This window comes from Phalacrocorax aristotelis, chromosome 7, assembly GCF_949628215.1.
Source record: "Phalacrocorax aristotelis chromosome 7, bGulAri2.1, whole genome shotgun sequence".
NCBI classification, from domain to species: Eukaryota; Metazoa; Chordata; class Aves; order Suliformes; family Phalacrocoracidae; genus Phalacrocorax; species Phalacrocorax aristotelis.
Genome location: NC_134282.1, coordinates 47,837,698 through 47,859,896, shown reverse-complemented (window position 1 = coordinate 47,859,896; position 22,199 = coordinate 47,837,698). Strand labels below are relative to the sequence as shown.

The following is a 22,199-nucleotide window of genomic DNA, read 5'->3' as shown; positions in this document are numbered from 1 at the left end:
GGCTGACCCCCGCTTTCCTGTGTGCACCCTTGCCTTTATTACAAGCTGGGAACTAAGTGTGCCAGGCTCTGAGTCTCCCCTTGGTTACAGCGGTTCTCCTAGTATTTGTTGTACGGGGAGCATGAGCAGGACACAGCTGGGGACATGCCGGTGGCCAGAAGGTTGCTACTACACTGGGCAGGGGATGCTACACATTTTTAATTTTATTTCTGGCTAAACAGAATTAATGGCTGAAGAGTTTATTGAAGTAATGCTGATGTTTTCCTCTCTGTTCTTCTACCCCAAAACAAGCTACAAATCCTTTCAATTGCTATTCAGAGTGCCAGGAGGTAGGTTAGGTTTAGGCTAGGGCTGGGAGAGGAGAACAGTTGGCTTTGTCTCTATAAGCACTGGCACAAGATTAACATTTAAAGAGGGATTCAAAGGCATTAGAAGGGCAATGAGAGAGGACCCGATGAGAGATGCATGAGCTAAGAGGATGCTGTTTAGCTACAAAAGCGTGGGAGGAACAGCGATCCAGCAGGCTCTGGATTTGTGGCTGTGTATTGCTGAACTTTAAGATTGTTTGAAACACCGTTGTTTAATTGATTCATCGTCAACTAATTAGATTGATTAGAAGGATGCTGAGGTGCTGTGGGTTTCTTGTGGCTACAGCAGAGGAGCAGGCTGGGAGCGGGGGGGACAGGGCAACCAGGTGTGAACGTGGTGGAGCAGGAAGAGTTTGTGCTTCTCTCTTTCCACCTACTCACCACTGTGTGCTCCAGCTTTTATTGGTTTCCTAGTGTTTTCCCACATCCCTGTGAAGACTTGTAGTTTCATTTGTTGGCTTCCTCCTCTCCTTTGTTTTGTATGTATCCACCTCTGACTACAGGAGAGAGAGAAGTGGCTTTGTCCGCATGGTAGAAATAGCTTTTTACTGTTTCTGATATCCCACTTTGGAGGTCCTAGGAGATGTTGTTCATGTAAACAGGCCTGTGAGGAGGAGAAAGAAGATATTTGAGAAGATTTGGTAAGGTACAAGAAGAAAATTATTCCCCCTGCCCAGCAATCCTGATCTGGAGGTGATTCCAAAAATCACAGGGGCCATAAGCCCTGAACAGCATTGTGTGGCTGGTAAGTGATTGTCATGGACTAGCCCTATTTCAGGATAAATTTAGAAAATGTGGATGAGTAATTTCCCAGACGGGTTAGCTGGGTGCTCAGTTAAGATGCTCGTATACTGCTCCGGAGCCAGCGTGCTAGAAGTAGTGATGTTCATGGGTGGGGATTGAAGTTTGTACAGATTATTGTAGAAGACTTTGTAAACTGCTGTGTCAGAGGCAGCTGAAGCAGTGGCTTCATCTTGGGGTTGTGTTACAGAGTCTGTGGTTGTGCTCGCTTGCAGCATGCAAAGAAGTTCTGCAGAGACAAGTCTTCCTTCCATATCACTTGTCCTGATCTGAGATGCTGTTTTTAGCTGTAAAGAAAACATTGCTTGATGAAATGGTCTCCATGACTGTGCTTTTATATTTAAAACGAAACAGATGGTATCTGTTTTCTCTCTTGAGTGCATTTCATAGATTCACCTTAAATTTCTTTTGTTTACTGATGAGACTCCAAGTTGACGTTGAGTTCTGTGTTGGACCTACAGCTCCACATCCCAAGCAGGACATCTTTCTTTTTAGATAAGCCTATGAAAATAAAACAAATGGAAAAGTGCGTTTAATAACAGACAGTTATTCTTATGAAATGCACATTGTACTATTTGGCAAATATATTTTTCCACCGTTTGTAGCCCTATTTTTTTTCAAAATGTGTAATTAACTTTGGGACCTGAGAAATGCTGGGGTTTAGGAGAGCAGATCCTTTGTGGTAGGAAATACTAGATGTGCTCTCTCATTTGTGTCTGCAAACCGCTGTTGAAGGACCAAGCCACCTTTTCTCTCTTCTATGATGTCCTACTGTATAATGTGTTGTTCAATGGACTGAAAAGTTAGCATTAAATACTTTGAATCCAGTTGTTAAATATTTATCTTACATTGGAGGGTAGGTTTGCAATCCTCAATTCAGTTCAGTGTCTGAACCCATGGCAGTTCGTGTTTGTGCGAAGCACTGTAAGGGTTTAGTCGTCATTTCTACATCAGGTGAACTTTAACTCTTTCCTTCAATATCGAAATTATTCAAATTAATGAGTGATCTGTAAGATTTTCTTATATAAGAAACATTTTTTTTCTTTCTCCTTTCCTGGGGTTTTGGAACACTTGGAAATACCTGAAGTATGTATGCTGTGCTTGTTAAATATCTTCCAAATTTATGAATGGTTGACTTGATTTAACCCATTCTAGCACATACTACTTGCACGTGTTTTCTGAGTCTCATATACAATGCATAGTAACGGTTACAAAAACGAGGAGGAGCAAGAAAGTGTTTGTGTGCGCTAGCATTTTGTGTGTCACTAAAGATTGTGGGTGCAAAGTCGATCATACGTATACAAAGCCTCTGTTACCCCAACACTTCTGCAGATAGCATTAAAGTTCTGTTTCGTCAGATTTCTGAGATATCTTGGTTTTAGACGCTAGTGACTGCGTTAAGATTCGGTGCTGGGTTTTCACAGGAGAGACTGTTGGCTTGGTTTAAGTTGCCTGTGCTATGGGCATGTTGTGCAATTGCCACCAAGCCCAGCATCCTGTCCCAGTAGGCGCTGTTCCTTCTTTATCCCAGATCAGTCTGTCTGATCTAGTATTTTCAGTTTAATATTAAAACAGTAATAATTCCAAATTTGAATAAGGATGCAAGATTAAAATTCAGTTTAGTTTTTATTTGCCTTACAGATAAAAGCATCTAAATTCTAGCATTTCCTAGCTTTTCCTGCAACCATAATACTAGGGGCTTTGTTTAAGAAGAAAAAAATAAAGTGGGGTTTTTGTTATTTTGGGTTTGGAGGGGGTTTTTTGGTGGTTTGTTTTTTTTTTTTATCACATGAATCCTAGTGGCTGATGCTTTCAGAATAAACGCACAGCTGTTGTCAGGCTTGCAGTAAGATCATAAGAGCTGGCAATGCTACTGAGTTTGTTTTGTTTCAGCCAAAGTCCAGCTCAGAAATCTGGAGGGGATATCCCCAGGAAATAACACCTTGAGTTCCCACAACTGCCTTCCTTGCCCGTTTGTGAAGCTGTGGGATAAATATTCCTAACGCGACGTTCTGCTTAGCCCACTGAGGCTTTTTTTGTTTGTCTTCTGATCTCTTCCCCTCCTCTTCCTCTTCCCTCCCTTTAAAACCTGTTATCTCTGTACCAGAAAACACGCCTGCCAGGAGCGTCGGCACTGCCGCATTTCGAACCCTGGCCACCAAGCACACCTTCTGCAGCTTTTGAAGGCAGGCAGAGCTTTTACTCGGGTTTTTTGTTCTCCCTTTCTCACATATCTTCCTTCTTAAAAATATCTCGCCCATATCTGCAGGAAGCCGGGAGCCGTGCTGTGTCGGTGCACACTTTCCTCTCCTTCTTTCTGCCTCTTGCTGGCTCGGGGCCATCCTATCTGCTCCCCTGCGAGCCAAAGAGAGATTCAGCACACCAGTACAGTACGGCTCCTCCTTCGCCAGCGATGAGTCTACTTGGGCGATGCTGGGAGGTTTAAAAAACACTACCTGTCGTCTTGTTTTGTGTGCCAGCTGGGCAGGAGGTTGCTGCGGTTTGAGCAATCTCACCAGCTCCCGGACTGAGCAGGGCATGGCCTGACAGTATTTCGGAGGCTTGTTTGCTCCTCCTCTCTCCCTGTCTGGGGTTGTCATCCTTTGAGCCACCTTTCCGTGGATGAAGGGGCAGGCTGGTAAGTCTGCCCTTTCTTGAAGCCAGCGATTTCCCTTCTGGGTTTACCTCCATGGAACAGAAGACTGCAGCAGAAGCAGCAGGGACTGGAGCTGGAAGACTTCAAGGCTTTTTCAGTGGGACACGGCGTGATTGTGCTGAGGGTGGAGCTGGTGAACTCTGTCAACCTTATCCGTCAGTCCTTCCTTTTTTAACCAGGCAAGATACTTTCTTCTGCAAAAGTTGGGCTTGGAGATTTTGCCAATGATATTTTCAGTTCTCTGGTATCTTTTACCTGTTTTGATGGGAAGCTGTTGTAACGGGGGGATGAGAAAGAATTAACCCAGGGTGGTTAAACCTCATAAAAAGACAGATTTTGCTTGCTGCTGGAATTTTTGTGCTGGACAGAAGGAGGTTTTCAGACTTGAATGCTGGAGTTTCTATGTATATTTTTCTTAATAAATCATCAGTAAATATTTGCATATCTATTTTTCCTCTACTAGTATAGGAGCTTGGGCATGCACCTGTATACAATTACTGCAGAGATTCCTAATCTGAACAAAATAAGCACCTTTCACAACAAGGGAGTACCAAATACATAACTGCAAAGCTTTTTTTTTTTCCCCTGGAAGAAAGTATGTTTTTATCATCTCTCAATAAAACCCAGGGGTTGCAGTGAGACATGTAGGAGAGACACGAACAGTTAAGCTCAATGTATGAAGGCAAACGAGCAGGAGAGTCTTCTCATGTGATCTGCGTGCCTTTAGAAGTGATTGCCTGAACAACAGAAATAGTGGTGTGCAAACAAGTTAACGCTTGTGCATGCCCATTTGTCGTCTCTGCTGCGGTCCGTCAGTGCTGGGATGCAGCAGGTGCGAAAGGGATGATTTGAAGGAGTCAGTAGATTGAGACATCCACTACCTCTCTGCTTAATTTTGTGTGATGTAGGTAACTGCTACTAAAAATGAGAGCTTGGAGTTGTTTGTAGTTGGGTGGATGTGAGAAAGACCTTGGTTTTTCAAAAGGCTTAAAGCCCTTTAGAGAGTGTAACACAGATTGGCAGCTTGAATATGCAAAGGAATTGCTGTCTTTGTAAGCAGAAGTGATGATTTGATCTGCCTGGGCCCTGTGAAGGTGAAAGTGGCAGATTGCAGGAGGGGTGGTTGCGCTCCTGGTGTTGCAGGGGACTGTGCTTGCCTGTCATCTCGCTCCAGGTTTTAAGGCTTTTGAAGTCACCAAGGGTCCTTTAAGGCTCGAGTCGTGCAGGCTGCTTTGTGGGTGCTGATTTGAAGATGCTCATAAGTGTACTTGAAGCTGATAAGAAAGCGGAGCGGACTCATCATGCTTGGTTCTTTAAGCCGTCTGATGTTGTCGTCCCTGTGAGTGGGTGAATATGGTTTTGTGCTGACTGCCTCGTTGTAGTCTGAGAGTGGCCCTGAGTACAGTAGTTTCTCCTATATGACAGCTGAAAAGACACATACTCCAGACAGAAATGTCTGTGTTTCCCTGATAAAGGAAGGTCATTTCTTTACTCACTTGTAATGGCTCAGTTGAGTTCAGTGCCTCCATAGATTTATACTAATCACCACCAAAAACTGAATGCCTCCTTCTGTTTCTCTATGGAAATATTGATTCTGTTTAAATCCAGAGTAATTCTGCTGAAGTCAGTTGAGTTACATGGTGGTGAATGGTGGAAAGCGTAGGTTCACTTTGTCTGAATTGCCTTGCAGATTTAGCCCAAAATGAGTCATCGGAGGGGGCGGGTGGTTGTGCCAGGGCAGAGCAGGGGCAGCTGCTGCCACCGCTGTCTTCTGCACAGGTTTCTCTGCCGTATGATGAACCGTTCAACCGTTTCCCCACCCTGCTCTGCCCGCTGCTGTTGCCAATCACTGTATCGTTTGCTTTTTGCAACTTTGCTTTCTAAATTGTGTGGCTTCCCCGGAGGGCTAGCCCTGTGGTTTGCTAGGTGGGCACTAGCCTAGTTAGAAAGGTTTGCTACTTCTAAAGTAAGAAACCAGTCATCAAAGATGCTGAATCTGTGTGTAACTTTGCCTGGTTAGCGGTATGCGTTTGCTGTATATGTACCTTCTTGAATTCCTATTTATTTGCATACAGTCACAGCTCTGTCCCTCTGGGGAAGTCTGTGCTGCAGAGGGACATCTGGGAATGCCTGTTGTGACAAGGGCTGGTCTCCACGACAGGGAGAGGACACGCTCTCAGCTGGGGCTGGCTCTCGGTAGATGCATCCCTAGTGAAAGGAAAACAGAAATTTCCATTTCTCTGAAATGGAAATCCCTGAGCAGGTCGGCATAAGCCCTCAGTCCTGTAACGTTCCTGCTCGGCTCCACATCTCTCCCGGGGAATGCGGCGCTTGGGAGGGTGCTGTGTCGGCTCTGACCTGGGACAATTAGAACAGATTTTGGGTTTCCTGAATCCTGAACCCATTGATTTCAAAAGGAAATCTGTAAACCTGAAGCTTTAGATGAACACCTCAATAAGATAAATGTTTCCTCACCCCCTTAAAGAAGCAACAACGCAGCCTCTGTCTTCAGGTCTCACTGAGCCGCAGTTACTGCTTTGAGTTGCAAGCCTGTGCAAAATCAGGGTTTGACATTCAAAAGTAGATGACTGTGTAGAAATTTCTGTTGAATACATGTAACTGTTGAGTTATTTTTTCATTCTCACCTACAACAGCATCTTTTTTTTCCTTTCTTTTCTTTTGGTTGGTAAAAAAATCTGTGATACTGCTGCAGAAGGACAGTAGTCTCACAGTATTGAGAACAACTTGCACAGAATCAGTTTCACAGAGCAAACTAAACTCATTTCAGGAGTGAAAAAATTGCTACGATTTGATGGCTGTTGGGTAAACGTTTGAAGTGGCATGCTGGTTTCAGTGTAGAAGTTGTAGCATCTGTATCATGATAATCCTTATTCCTTCTAACTTGTCCCTGAACCAGTTCTGTCTTCTCGGTGCCTGTTTTTCTGCACCAGCTGCTTTGGTGATCTACACCTGCATCAAATTCCATTTGCTCCTAGTCTGTCATAGTCTGGGGAAAAAAAGCAGGTCTTTCTAGCTGAGAAGGACCTTGTGAAATAAAGCTTGTGGCTGGCATTAACTCTAAATCACATTAATTTTCAAGACCAAGAAGTATGCGGGTGTATTTGTCTGGCTGGCCCTGGAGCCGGTGCTCTGTTTTCCTTGGGCCATTGATTAGATGACTGTCCAGAGTGAAGAACAGTGTGTGTGTCCTGCAATGCAGCATCCCTCCTTGCCTGCAGATTAACCTGTGCTTGTTTTATTGCAGAGAGGAAGCCAGGGAACCGGACTCCTGGAGCACCTTGTCTCACACCGTGCACTCGGGGGACTACAGCGTGAAGCACCACCGCGGGCTTGATGTTTACATGCTGACGGCTGAAGCCAAGGAAGGGGTAGCGGCCAGCTTGGAGAGTGACATACGGCAACTTCAGATGCACATGCAGAGCCACCAGCACATGGTAAGGAAAAGGCTGAGATGACGAAAGAAAAGCGGAGATGGCTGGTTGCTGCCTCATAAGCAGCCTGGCACCTGGGGGGGACTCCCCCATGTAGGCACCCTTCGGGGGTGTATTTACCTCAGAGTTTTCTCTGGATGTCATTAGCAAACATCCAGGTGGAGCACAGGGAGGTCTGACAAAGCTGAACTATGCAGCAGATTTTCTTTCTCAGAAGAGAAGCAGGCTTGGGGCTGTGCAACACCGGCTCTGCTCGCCTCGTGGGCTCTCGCTGCTCCCAGCTCCTGCCTTCTCCGTTAGGTTGGGACCCGCTTGGATGGCCAGGGAAACCTCCCTGGAGGTGGACTGTCCCTCCAGGGCATCTGGCAGCCGTCAGGCAGCATAAGGCAGGCTCCAGAGCAGGGCTGGGTCTGGGGCGGCTGCGCGCAGCGTGTACATCTCTGTTCATATGGAAAGTTCAGGGTCAGAGAGGAGACTGAGGGGAAAGTCTCTGGGGCAGGTGATGGAGAAAACAGCCATTTCCTTAGCACCTCTGCATAGGACTCGGAGGATGAGCCTGCCCTGGCCACACAGGGTGCATGTCCATAGTGGTCCTCTTGCTGCACTCCTCTCAGACCCCACGGCAGCTGGACTGCAGGAGCAGCGGGGCTTTGGAAGGGCTTCCTCTCACGCTTTCAAATAGGTGCCACGGGGACTCAGTTGGGACAGGAAGGTGAAATAGCGGGACACTTCTGCGCCGCTTCTCAGAAACACCCGCACGCCTTGTGCAGCTGGCATCACTTGTGGGTGTTCCTTCGTCAGTTCGCACATCCGCTGTTACAGAGGTGTGGGATCGAAATAACAGGATATTTTTGTTCCTTTAACTAAGGAAGGGGAGAACCGTCTGCAGGCAGTGGGCTGGGGGGACATTCAGAGGTATTGGCCACCCTGAGCTGTTCTCACCCTTCCCTGGGTGCCCGAGATGTTCATTACTCCCAATCCCAACAGGAACTGGTGGCACGAGTGGCAAGCCCAGGCTAACTGTGAAATCACTTCTCCTTTCCATCAAAAGACTAAACCACGGCCGGCATATCCAGCTCGCTTCTTGTTTGCTTGTGTGAATGCCAGATGGGTACATTTTGCCTGACAATGAAATCAGAAAAGGCTATGTTTAGACTTTTTCTTTCCAGCACTGTTTCACTTCACATCTAATCTGATTTGAATTTGGAAAGCGGCCCTGTAATTATTTCATTTAGGTTCATTTCGGGTCAGTTAAAAGCCAGTTGGCTTCCTTTGGAGACGGCTCTATTTTTCAGGCTATCAGCAGAGTGAGTTCACCATGAGGATGCTGGGGCTGCTGTGGCCCCTCCTTTTGAAAAACTCGCTTGTTCCCAAGCAAGCGTCATTGTCATCTGTGTCTGTCTGTCCTGGTTTTGGTGTTCTGTGTCTGTCAGTCCTGGCTGGGAACCAGCAGCACAGTCTTTGTGCTCTGCTGTGGAGTTACAGCCACCAGACAGCCGGCACCCCGTTTGATCCTGTTTGTTTGCCCTTGCAAAAAATAACTGCAGCCTGTGGGTACTGCTGGGCGCAGAGCCCTGCGTCCCCTCCCTGGTGCTACGCAATGGATGGAGGTGCCGTGCTGCCTGCCTCCGATGCGAACCTGTTTTGGGATGCGTCAAAAACAGGGAGCTCTGGCATAGGTGACAGCATATATGAGAGCTGGGTAGCGGGATTCTTTTAAATAGCAGATTTGAGGCAAACACCAGAAGTACATTTAGTGGTCTGTGATTCAGTGGCGGTGCTCATCATTTGCAAACCTCAGAGTGTGGAAAGACAAGTAAATGCAATATCCTCAAAGTGATGATTTTAGCCACTGTTTGTATATGCAATAACCAAAAGTTCCCTCTGATGCAGCAATTAACATATTGGCCGTTTTAATATTTAGGGAGAAAAGGGGTGTTTAAGATGACATTTTTCTATGAAATTCTGTTTTTCTGAGAGCTAGAGTCTTAAAATTTGCAGGGACCTGTTTAAGTTAGGCTTCTAGGTTGCGTTTATTTTTTGGAGTATTTTTACAAATAAATGCAAAAAATAACAGGTTTGAAATAGTTCGTTACAGTTTTGTATTTGTGGAGAGTCACAGGCACTTACTGAGAAATTAGTGTGACCTCTGAAAGCTTATGGTGCAAAACCCCGAGCCTGCCACAGAAAATCAAGGGAGTTTTGTGGGGTGTACATTGAAGGATTGAGGTTGCTCGTTAATTTAACAAGTCACTTTTTCTAAGATGTGAACATTGATATGCAGCAGAGATTAAAAAATAAGGTATTGAAACAGGCGGTTCTTTTTGAGTAAAGGTTTGATTGTATCAAACTATAAAAGCTTAGGGGATCCTTGACAAAGCAGGTGCTCGGGAAGGAAAATGCAGATTAGAGGGGAACTGAGTGTGTTGCTACTGTTCCATGGTAATGCATATAAAAATTTGAAAATTATGACGTACTATTAAAATTAATATTTCCATTTAGGAAGTAAATTTCAGATATTTAATTATGCATGCAATTCTGCAAATCTCAGGAATTGATTAGATGATTAGTTCGGCCCTGGGAGTAGGAGGCAAGTGGTGGTGTTTGGACATCATCCGCCAATTCCCACGTCTGAAGTAGCATTTCTAGCAATATAGAGAAAATTGAGCAATGCTGATGAGAACTGGGGAGTGCCATCGGGCAGGGATCTGAAGTTGCTCTTAAGCAGCATTTGCTCAAGCCCTTTGGGACTAGACTGCTATATATTTGCATTATTTGGTAGATTGAATTCTGCTGTTTACTGATCTTGAATTTAAGTGTGCTCAAGGGCTATGACCACAGCTGCTTGAAGGACAATTACAGAGATTACAACTCTTCTCAGTGGTGGCAGATGCTGTAACAAGGGGGTAGCGGGGCAAACTGCAGCTTTAGGGGGTTCAGGTTGGCTGTTAGGAAAATCTCCTTCATGGGAGGGGTGGTGTGGCACGGGAGCAGATTGCCCAGAGAGGTGGTGGGTGCCTTGTCATCAGAGGTCATGGGGACTTGGCAGGACAAAGTCATGGCTGACCTGATGCTGTATTGGTCATGGACCAGCTTCAGGCAAGAGGCTGGACTACATGACCTCCAGATGCTCTTTCCAACCAATGTTTCTGTTATTCTAATAATTTCATTATTACTGTGTGACAAAACCAACATGTAAAATACGCACTTGCATTATGTTTGTAACTGTCCTGAGGGACACCGGGTAGAGGTACAGAGGGAGCAGGAGTCTCATCAAATAGGATTATGTGGATGTAGATCTTGTAGGTGGTGGAGGCAGTGTAAATGTGTGACAAAGCAAAATAATATGGCTTTTTTTTTTCCCCCCCCTATTACAGAGTTTAAGGCAGCAGACAGAGCCTGTACGGGGAGATTCTGGAGACAGCTGTGCTAAAGCAGCAGAGCCAGATGGTCACCTGGCCACTGCCTCTCAAAGCTTAGAAGAAAAGGCGAGCGAAGGAAGGCAGGAAAGTCCATCTGATCTTGTTCACCTGGACATCGGGCAGCTCTCAGACGAAACCGACCAGAAAGAGAAATGCGACAGCAGGAGTTTGGGGGCTTCTAATGATGTGCCAAATGACTTGCTGAGCCTGGGGGATGCAAAGAGCTCAGAGTGCCTCTGTGAAAGTAAAAATACAGTGACGTTGAGTAAAAAGGAAGAGGAGGAGCCAACCTCTGCTGAAGCTTCTGGGACTGTATCAGATGAAAAAGACTGCACAGTGAGCCTGTGTGCAAGTGTAAACGGTGCCGTAAATCTTCCATCCCGTGGAGATACAAATGAGGAAGCTGGAATGACATCTGCTGGAGTTGGTTTGGATCAAGCCGGCTTGTGCAGTAAAGATAGTCCCCATCAGGAAGTGCAAGCTGCCAAGGAGCGTGCAGCTGACAGTACTGTTACTGTGGTGGAAACTGCAGGCAAAGCCCCAGCTTCCTTGGAGGGCGTGGATGTGGCTATGGGCCAAACTGAATGCAGGAACTGTACAGGGGCAGCTGAGAGGGCTGCGGGCCAGCAGCAGGTAGAGGATGGGATGACTGAGGCCGGTGAAAGGAGGACTGCAAACCCAGAAGAGCAATTGTCAGCTAAGGAAGAGTCAGCCAGTGCTGCTCAGCCCTTACTCAGTGGTTTTAATGGCACTGAGCGTGCAGATGGGGAGGATGCAAATGTGGGACTGGTACCGACACACGACGGTACGAATGCAGATGGTGGCACTGGTGATGCCTCTGTTGACCTTTGCAAGGCTGGCGATAACAAAGAAACTGGAGTGGACTCCTGCACTGATCAGGTAAACAGTGGCTCCTTGGAAAACCAAGGAGATGCCCACGTCGCAGCGAGGCAGGATGTCACTGCGAGCGCCGGGGCAGCGTTGCCAGCAGTGAATGGGATGAAGGTTCCTGCATGTGCATCAAAGCCTGGTCCTGGTTTAGAAGTCCATGGCAGTGGTGAGAGTGGGGAGCGAGAAGGGCAGTTGGAAGCAGGTTGCACAGATGGGAAATCTAGCTCACCCTCACTGGGAGACAGTGTGGAAACTGATGGCCCTGATGCTAAACCTGAAAACGATGACGTTGGTGGATCTAATCAAACCAGTGCAGAACCAGTGTGTTGCCAGGAGAGTGGTAAGATCACTGAACGTGCGGCTGAAGCAATGGAGGGCAGTGAAACCGGTGAAGAGGAGCCAGTAGGAACTGATACCAGCAGTAGCAGAGATGGAGGAAGCGCAGATTCTGCAGGCGGAGGTCAGGAAGTTGCTAGCTGTCACCCTTCTGCTGATCAAACTGTCGTTAAAGATGAAATGGCCGACAACTTCAAACCGGACGCTGCTCAAGAGAGTAAACACGAGCCTGCATCGCTCCCTCCGGAGGATGCGAGCACATGCCTGGATGAGAAAGAGCCTGCGCAAACCGAAGCAGAGAGCGCAGAAAGCGCTTTGGAGCAGGAGGGGCTGAGCGGTGAGATGAAATCACCCGCTCCCCTACCCACAGGAGGGGGACCTGCTGTGAGTCAGGAGGGAGATGGTGCAGTGGCACCTTCTGGGCAGGAGGCAGCTCTGCAAGGTAATGACCCTGGATTAGCTCCGTGTGCCAAGGGCCCAGACTGTGCTGAGGGTAATTTAATAGGCACACCCTCTGTAGTTCATAATGAAGAATCTAAACAAAACCAGGAAGCGGTAGCGGTGGCAGGCTCGGCAGAGCTCTCCCAGCAGCGCGGCGGGGAGCATGGCAGGGTAGCTGCCAGAGCTGGCTGGCCTGGGGACCGTGCAGGGAATGAGGGCTCTCCAGAGCAGAGCCTCTTGGAGCAGGCTGAAGAAGGCAAAGCTGAACCTGAGCAGGAGGCTTGCGCAAGTGGCAGGGAGCAGGTTTTGTCAGAGGAACTTCTTGCTGCTCTTGTGAAACCCTCTGACTGCAGTCAGGGGGAGCCTGTGGCAGGCGGCAGCAATGTGGACGCTGGGCTGAAAGGGATAGTCCATGACAAAGAAGTGTGCGAGACGGCGGCAGTGAATGCAGAAGGCACCATGCACGGACCTGCGTCGGCAGGTGAGTCACCGGGTGCGGAGAGCGACTCTTGTCTGGATGCGAGTCTGAACCAACAACATGATCCCGGTCAAACCCAACAGCAGATCTCCCCGCAGAGCAGCACCCCCGAATTAAAGGATGCTTCAGAAGTGGGAGCCCCAAGTGATGCCTGCGAGGGTAAGGAAGCGTTAAGGCCAGTGACAATAACCCCCATTGCAGCGTATCCGGAGGAGCAGGAGGATACGGAAAGCGTGCTTCCCCGGGCAGCACTTCAGCCCATTGCAGAAGAGCCCACGTGCGACAGCGACTCCAGCACCGACACCGTTTGTCCGGCTGGCGAGAGCAATGCTGGTCCTGCTGCTAAAGCAGCTCAGGGGGAGGTTTTGGCTGAGCCCGATGGAAAGCAGAGCCAAGCTGTACCCGAATCGCCCTTCTTGCTGTGTTCGTGCCATTTGCATGCTGTTGAGTCCCTGGAAAATGTGGGAGCGAAGAGTTTGGTTTTGGCAGACGATGGCTCTTCTCTGGATAAAGTTCCTAAAATGGTAAAAAGTTTCGATGCAGTGGTTTTTGCAGCAGAGACACCTTGTTCCCCTGAATTACCTGCCACAGAAAAAGTGGGGCTTGAGCCCCAGGCTGCGGTGGATGTGGGAGCCAGCCTTAATGGAGAAATGGATTTAAGTTCCTCAGCAAAGAAGAGGACTGTCAGCCTGGGAGTGCAACGAGCTGAGTCTCTTACAGGTAGGAAAAATCAGTTGGTTTCCTACTTTTTAGTTTTTCTTCGTAGGTGTGCCTCTGGCATCTCACCAGCAAAGGAACGGAAATAAGAGCAGGAGGCCTGCCTTGGCAAGGAAGTGTAGGTGTTTGGGGATTTTCTTCTGAGAAAGAAGAAATCTGAAGTTATTTATTAAAACTTTTGGTTCAAATGCATGTTGCTTGGCTGGAGCTAGTGGTAAGGACAGGACATCTCCTGTGAATTTGTGCAGAAGAATTTCTAGCCTGTGAATCCTCCCTGGGGAAGGAATGAATGGGAGGGAGCTATCTGGATTACTGTATCTTCATGTTATATGCTTTCATGTGGGCATGAGGGTTTATTTGCCTAGTGCTATTCCTTTGCTTCTCCCCTTTATTTTTACTAACATGGAGTCAGAGGGTGAAACAGGGCGCTTTTGCATTTTCTTTGCTCGTCTGCTTGGAACAGCTGCCAATGTCCTTCTGAACTGCGCAAAGCCACTTCCTAATTGGTGGTATTAGGTCATTTAAAAAAGCCAGCGAGCCCTACCCCCACCGCCTTTTCCGGGCTGCAAAGCTTTTTTGTTGGGCAGAGCAGCCGGTGGTGTTTTCCAGTGCATTTAAGCAGTACTGGAACTCAGATGATGAGTTTTGCTTGCTGCCATCGGCTGGGGAGCAGGACTGGCATTCCCCGCGGGTGAGTGGTGATGGGGGAGAGCGGTGGGACCTGGGGGACAACATAGACATCTGGTGCCAGTGCGACAGGAGCTAATAGAAAATGTTACCAGGTAACCCCAAAAAGGGAATTAAAGGGATAATTGAATGAAAGAGAAATGGGTTGTTTGTTCCAGCCTGGAATTAAATTGTAGGTGAATTTGCTACTGAAGCATGGAGCTAATCTGAGCTTTATATTCCACCTGTTCAGGCAGCTGTTAAATGGAAGCAGCTGAACTTTTTCAGCTGCCTTTTTTTCTTTGCTGTGAGAAAATGATAGTGTGTCTTGCTTTCCCAGCATCCAACAAACAAACAAAACATTTAAATGATTAAAAAAATATCTGCCATGATATAAGTCATAAAGTTGTAAAACTGTTTCAGTGCTTTAATGCTGGGAGCTGTTTCTTCAGTCTAAATGCAGAATGGGGTGATAGCAGAGGATTTATTCTGGTATGTGATAGCAGAGTAACTGGGGGCAGGGGAAGGGATTGTTTGGGGCGGGGTGGTGTCAGTGGTGGGTCCAGCCAATTTTTTTTTTTTCATTGAGTTCAGCATTTTTAGAAAGTTTGTGTTGGGAGATAACCAGTAAACAGGAAATATTAGTCAGGAGATCATTAGTAAATAAGTAGAAATATTTAAAATGGATTAGAAAGCTGTTTTCAGAAAGAACCTATTTTAGTGGTTAGTGACGGATTGACAGGTCAATAGGACGGGAGTGACTGTAAGTCAGTACCTGGCAGGGCTCCCTTCTTCTGGGAGCCTCCTGCTCTGCCGGCTCCGCCCGTACAGTCCAGGTCTTTATGTCTGGTTGGATTCCGGGAGGCATGACGTTGTCTAGGCCAGGTTTTAAAAGGCAAAGGGACTAAACAGTCCAATAAGATAGTGAGTGAATAGGGGAGTAATATTAAGGCATCATTCTTTGTAAGGGTATGGAAAGGGGGGAAAAGGAGGATGTGATCCTGTTACTGATGTAAAATACATAAGGATTTAGGGCTGAAAGGGCTTGGAATACAACAGTCTGTCCTCTCCATAACGAGTAATTGTTTATTTGCAATGGGATGCTGCACAGAGCAAAATTTCAGCTGGAATATCTCTCTCAAAGAACATTAGGATTGCTCTGAGGCAAAATGTTAGGAAAGCCCAAATAATATATTAGCTTAAAGCAGAGACAAGTGACTACTATGAATCCAAGCTCACTAGCTGAAATATTTCTGAAATTCACCTCCTATAAAGCAGCATCTAGAACCTTGATATGGCAGTAATTCAATACAACAGATTTATTGTTTATTGCTGTGCACATTCTTCATGTCGATGTCTAAGCTTTGGGCAGCACGTTTTGTGGACGAGTTCAGTGGCAGCCTTCAGTTCTTTGTGTCAATTCCTCTTTGCTCCATCAGTTCTGAGGAGTTTTCCCTGCAGCCTGGATTTGCGCAGAGTATTTTGTAGCCATGCAGGAGTCGTCAGCGCGCAGAATGAATCAGATCTTTTTTCATAGACTACAATAAAGCCTTCCCAAAGGAAGTGTAAGTCATGAGGCTGTTTCTCAGAAATGCGTGTGATCAGAGGGTTTTATTGTCATGCTAATTTATCAGAGATGTAACTGGCTGATAATGCTGTTGCCATTACTCAAAATCATTGAGCTCTTTAACTTTTTTATTTATATTGTGAAATTGCTCCCAAATATATACCTGTTTATCTCCTTGCCTCCACTTCGTTTCAACATACCCCCAAAACAGAGACTGCAAAGGGCTAATTGCCTTATCCAGACAAGTATCTAGTGACTGATCATGACACTGAAGGAAGGCGATGAAGGTAGAAGATCCTACTTCCACAAGGCAGCTCCTCATGCCGTTAGCTTTAGACTCAGAACTGCATTGCGGCTGAGAAATGGGTTTTGCAAGCACATTATTTGCAAGTCGGGCAGATAGATGCTACTCATTTAAAAGAGCAGGCACTTAGGAGATGAAATTATACCACAGTAGCCAGGGTGGGTGAGAAGTGGCATGTGTTTATGCTGACAAAACACCTCCGAGTAAGTAGGGCTACTTGGCAGAAAGCGACCCCGGCAAGGTTAGGTTGTACGGTTGGGATGTGGCATCTTAAAGTAACAAATATTGTAATCACTGCTCCCTAGCTCTTCTGGGACAAATATCCCTAGCGTGTCTCTTGCAGACCTCACTATTTAAAGAAAACGTTCATTGCCAGATAGAAGAATATACTTTTATTTTGAATTTTACCAGTCTTCACCTCATTCTCATAAATGCCATTTTCCCTATGGTAAAGCACATACTACAATTTCCTTCTCCTGTTAGAGCAGCAGGGTGAGCCGATAACAAACGTCACCAATGATACCGTGCATGCGATGAGGTGCTCTATGCCCCAGAGACCTCTGCGTTTGCAGTGTAGTGCTTTTTGTTTGAGATGAGTTTTAGTAGAAGTTAAGGAAGAAGTGGCAAAGCGCAAAAAATTGTCCCTTTGAATTTCATCCGAAGGGCATGTTTTCGTCCTCTAGTTCTTACCCGGCACAGAGTATCACTACACCACTTGCTTCTCCCGTCCTCAGTGCACCAGAGGTTTCTTCTTTGCATGTTCTGTCTTTGGACCGAGATCTCAACCATCATGACATTGCCACAACCCCGAGCAGATCTTGTCACGACCATGATCTTCACTTTGCCAACAAATGGGACTTGCAGAAATTTGCAGCATTACCTCTGGTTTCTGAGAGTCTGCCCACAAACTCATCTAAGTGAGACAAAGTCATGACAACTTGACTTAATGACGTTGGATTATCTTATCAGTAGAACACTGCAAAACCAGATACTCCCAAAACCAAGGGTAGACTTTCATTCCAGTGGAAAACCATTGGTGACGTTTGTTACATCACTTTCCTCGTGAAGATGGGAGGCTTCTTTTGCTACATCCCTGAACGGGTGAACTCACTGCAAACATATGTCACCCTTAAGAAGACATTGTCATCCATCCAGTGTTTGTTTTTAGTAGAAATGAGACAGTGGGATTAGAGGGAGGTTTAGCGTTAACACAGCCACCATCCATCTGGGTGGCTTTGGTCAAATCACTTCACTCATCTGAAAGTATCCTGTGTGTTGTGAGAGTCATTAGCTTAGGGCTGAAAGAGTATTAGGTCACTGACTTTGTGCCAGGAAAAGGTACACAGAAAGGAACCCCAGGGGAATGGTGACTAATGAAAGCTTTGCTGGGCAGAGAAAGCAGGTGGGACATGATGTTTGTACCACCGCGGTGGTGACACTGTCATGGGAGCATGAGGAAGGGCAAGATCAGCTGGGACTTACGTAAACTCCAGCAGAAAAGGGTTTGCCTTCCTGGTCCAGGGACCTAATTGTCATCCTTAAGGCAGTGCAGGTGGGCTGAATTTTTGAAGCTTGTGATTTTTACTTTTTTTCCCCAACACTTGAAATACCTTTTGAGAGAAGGCAAGGCTGGTTTCCTGCGTTATCTTTGGGTTATGGTAAGAAGAAAAAACAACAAAAATTTTCATTCTTTAACTAGTCGAAAGGGAGCCAAGAACATGGGCAAATACATGCAGATGTGCTCAGCCTCACGTAGAGCTTTTTAGGAGTTTTAGCCCATGCTTGCTGCAGTTCCATGGTTTCCTTCAGTCCCAGACACGATAGTTGTTAAAGCTAATAACAAACAAGCAGCAAAGTCGGGAATGAAACCAGATGTTGGAAGTCAAATGGACTTGTTGAAGGGGTTTTGGGGTTGGGTTTTCTCTTCTGGGTGTCTTTTTTTTTTTTTTCCTTTTTTTGAGACTGACTTGAATAAACAGAATATCAGCAGCACTGAAAGAAGTTTGGTTTTAAATTGCCTGTGCAAACCCTTTGTTTTCACAGGGAAGTTGGAAATGAAAACTGAAGACGGGGTGGATTTTCTGAAAGATCACGACGAGAGCGCGGCCCGCGAGGAAGCAGTGAGTGCCACTTACGTGTTGTCACCTCGTCGTTTTCTGTGCTTTTTAAAGAAATGCTGCTGCTGCGGCCGGCCACCTAACCTGATGGTTTTCTTTCTGTAGCCTTTGCAAAGCTGAATGGCATACATCACCGAGATGTTCTTTTAGCCTTTTAAAAATAGTGTGGGCTTTTTTAGACCTTGCATTTTTCAACCACAAGATTAAGCCACACTTAAATTGTCTCAGCCGGTGACACAGAGATTGACCCGAACGGTTCCTCGTGAGGCAGGGCCGTACCAAGATTTACATATAATTTGATAAAAGTGATGCCCTGTAACGTGCTGGGGTGGGCGATGCTGCGTGGGGGCTGGCAGCACCTCCCAGGTCCCTGCACGTGCGTGGTCCTGGCAAGTCTCTGTCACCCCTCACGCTCTGCCCTGCCAGGGAGTGTTTGGCAGAGGGGCCCGCGGCTGCAGTCGGTGCCGGTGGGTGCACAGACTCCGAGGTCTAAAGGCGTCGCTGCCTGGGAGCGTCAGTGCCTTTGCCAGAAGAAAAATTAATAATGGGAAGCCATACAGGGATCAAATGTGGGGGGAACCCCATATTCCTCATGTCAGTGAAACAATATAAACAGGTCATGCCAGGGATCAGAAATCAGTGGGTATTTTTTCCCGTTACTTGTGCTTTGCCATATTTAAGGACTGTCTATGATTTTTAAAAAAAAAATATTGGGCTTGACAGGAACATAATTTTGGTTTAAATCACCCTTAATACATATTCTGCTTTATCAAGAGCTGGATTCTTTGGTCTTAACTTTTCTACCTGGATTTGCATTTGCTCCTATATTTTAGATATAGTTTCTTGTTCCTGAAAAAGAAAGTGTTTTGTAAATGGTGAATTGCTCGTGGCCTGTGTTGGTGCATGTTGCCATTGAGCAGCTGTGTTTGTGCGTTAGCGTACCATTATGAAGCTGTTAAAAGAGAAAATATTGCGGCGATGAGTTAACGTTCAGGGTGGAGCACCGAACAGCTTTGCTCATCCGCAGTAAAGCTCTTTCGGCGGCAGAACAGTCTTGCCAAAGCTTGTAATAAAATCAGGTTTATTTTGTTTTTAACAAGTTAAGGCTTAATTTCTGTAGCTGTTTGCTCTGTGAGTTAGTCAAGGACTGGAGCGAATAACTTCCTAAGCTAAAATTTGTGCTGTCTGATAAGTAAGGTGGTGTTATTAGAATGTGTGAGTGTAAAGGTCCTGATGGTTTATTTTTAATCAACCCTTTATTAAATATAATTTTCATTACTAATATTTAGGTATCTGGTAGAAAAGTAAGATATCTTTAGAAAATGTAAATTATGGGCTTCAAACGGGGGGAAAAAAGAAAAATACATTGAATTTTGCTTCCATTTTGCCTGTTTTACAGGCATTTTGACTTTGTGTGTGTGTTCTCTTGCCTTCTTCCTCTCCCTCCCGCCCCGTCAAACACCTCTTTAGAAATCTGGCTTTTCTGGTGCAGGAATGGGAGTGCCAGGGGAATGGAAAGTTTGCAGCAGGACTGACAGGGTTTCCTGTTGCTAAGCTCAACAGAAACAAAACAACAACTGCACTATATTAAGGTCATTTAAAAAAAAAAAAAATCGGTGGAAGACTTATAAATAGAGCTTAATTCACACGTTGTAGGTTGGGAGCTGGCCGGTGAAAGCCAATCGTGACGCGTGCATCTCCTGCCTCGTCCTGTCTCTGCTTTATTTAGCGCTGACTTTTTTTGTAGCCAGAAGTCTTTCAGGTGCTCATTGCCTTTTCATTACAGAGCTGTTTTGTGGTTAGTAAAAGCGGTTTTCTTAACTTGTTGCAAATAGAAATGTTGTTGCTTGCAGCTGGTGAGGAGTTGCAGGTATTTAGCAGTCTCACCGGTGCTGTCAGCAGCTTTGGACCTTGGGAACTACATTAAGTCCTGTTTTATGGGTGAGAATTTTGTACAATGTTATTTATAAATATGCAATGTTGAAAGCTGTTTATATGCAGAGACTGTTAAAAATAATGCTTTGGAGCGTGAAAAGTGCAACTTCTTGTATAGTGGAACTAGGCTGAATAGCAGTAAGCTTGAGCACACTGGAAAGAGAAGGGGGAAAATCCCTTCTTGTGAGTTGGTTTCTGAAGGCAGAGGTTTATCTGGAGTCATGATGCTGAGAAGTGTACTCCAGTATTATATGTATAAGGTTGCACATGCTTTCCCTGTAGTCATTTCAGAAGACTTTGCCTGAGAGAGGCTCAGCTCTTGTGTATGTCATGGAAAAGCTGCAGCTGAAAAATATTTAGGAAAATAATGGTTTGTAGCGTTTTAAGCACTGAAAGGAAAATAATGGAAAAATGGTTTTTCCAATTAAAATGGGTTTTTAAAGTATCTGTTTCTTAAATCTCCAGAATGTTTTCTCAGAGGTTGTATTTGTTCAGCTACAGAAATTCTGTAACCAGAATTTCCCAAGCTCCTTTCATGTTGGATGGGGCTTTGAGCAACCTGGTCTAGTGGAAGGTGTCCCTGCCCGTGGCAGGGGGGTTGGAACTAGATGACCGTTAAGGTCCCTTCCAACCTACACCATTCTGTGATTTTGTGTTGGGGGTGGGGGGCTCATCCTGCCAGAGACTGCCCTGGTGCTTATCTTCCTGCTTTGGCTGGGGATCTTGGGTAGAGCTGGGGCAGTAACTTGATGTGATCTATTAAAATTAGACTTCAGCATTTTTTAAATTGAATAACTTTAGAGTCTAAACTCTGAGGGATCTGGTTTGGCTTCTGCATACTGTGATATTAAAATAATAGAGAAATAGTGCCTGGTGGCTCCAGCATTATGAAAGTAAAGCGACAGTTTGAAATTAACTGTATCCTGATATACTTCTCTCCTTGTGTTGATCCCAGAAATTGGTTATGATTCATTATTTGCTGAATCTTTGTCTTCATGTGGCAGGATGGATAAGGCTGCTCTGCTCAGTTCATTCAACATTTTTGGTTGTCTAAGCCTGTGACTGACAAACTGTAGCTGGCTGACCCCAGAAACAGAGTGCCCTGGGAAATAGCCTCCTTGTTGCCCTTATTAATTTCATTAATTAGTTCCTATTGAATTTAATGCATCCTATCTTTACCACATGAATTAGTTTTTAATTAATGTCTGTATTTTCAGCGGTTGCAGCCTACCAGGTACGCGTGGCATTTCTAAATATCTTCACCGCGAACAAAGCTTGAAAAAGTTTCACACTTTCATCTCTCCACTGATCCAAGTAGTGCAGTAATGTGTGATGTATCAGCAAGGTCTCTTTCTGGGAGAAAACTTGCAGTATTTTTGGTGTTGATTTGGAAGATGGAAGTATGTTTATAACACTCTTGGATGACATCAGGTTGGGAGGGGTTGCAGGCACTTGGGAGAACAGGGTCAGGGGTCAGAGTGACCTTAAGAAATTGGAGAGTGCATCCAGATAAGAGATAAAAGCAGCCACAGAGTGCTTCATTTGCAAAGAATAAATCAAAATGCACGTTTACTAAGTCAGGTTTAAGTTGGAGAGGGATGGGTGGAAAAAGATAGAGGATTTTTAGTGGACCTCGAATCATCAGTGAGAGGCTATTGCAAAAGAGACAGATCTTGGTTTGAGTTACATTGAAGGAGTGTCCTCCATAAGGTGCGGGAGGTGACTTACTCATGCGTGGCACTGTGGAGGCATCATCAGTGTCACTGAATCCAGTTTTGGGTGCCCCCCTCCGAGGAGGGCTCAGGCTTACTGGAAAGTATCCAGAAGGAAATAACGAGAAGAGATTAAGAAGCACGAGAAGAGGTTGAAAGAATTACATTTATTCAGTGCAACAAAAAGAAAGCTATTGTGCAATCTAGCAGTTTGCCAACATGTAATAGTGGTTATTAAAGTCCCAGATTTCCATGGCAGCTTAATTTACTGATTTGCTAATTTGCCAGGATGATTTAGGCTGGATGTTGGGAAAACATCCTGTTATCATCACAAAA

At 45.7% G+C, this 22,199-nt stretch overlaps 1 protein-coding gene across 7 annotated transcripts in view; it reads left to right on the top strand.

Annotated features, from left to right (window-relative positions):
* AKAP13 (A-kinase anchoring protein 13) overlaps positions 1–22,199 on the top strand; it is a 217,853-nt gene that overhangs the window by 107,588 nt on the left and 88,066 nt on the right. For 6 of the 7 annotated variants that reach the window (XM_075100605.1, XM_075100604.1, XM_075100603.1 and 3 more), the window contains 3 exons: positions 7,091–7,280; positions 10,655–13,565; positions 18,143–18,219. In XM_075100605.1, coding sequence (XP_074956706.1) covers positions 7,091–7,280; positions 10,655–13,565; positions 18,143–18,219 — 3,178 coding nt within the window. Of the gene's footprint in view, positions 1–7,090; positions 7,281–10,654; positions 13,566–14,147; positions 14,254–18,142; positions 18,220–22,199 lie in introns of those variants that run through there. The other variant, XM_075100608.1, reaches the window with a different exon arrangement.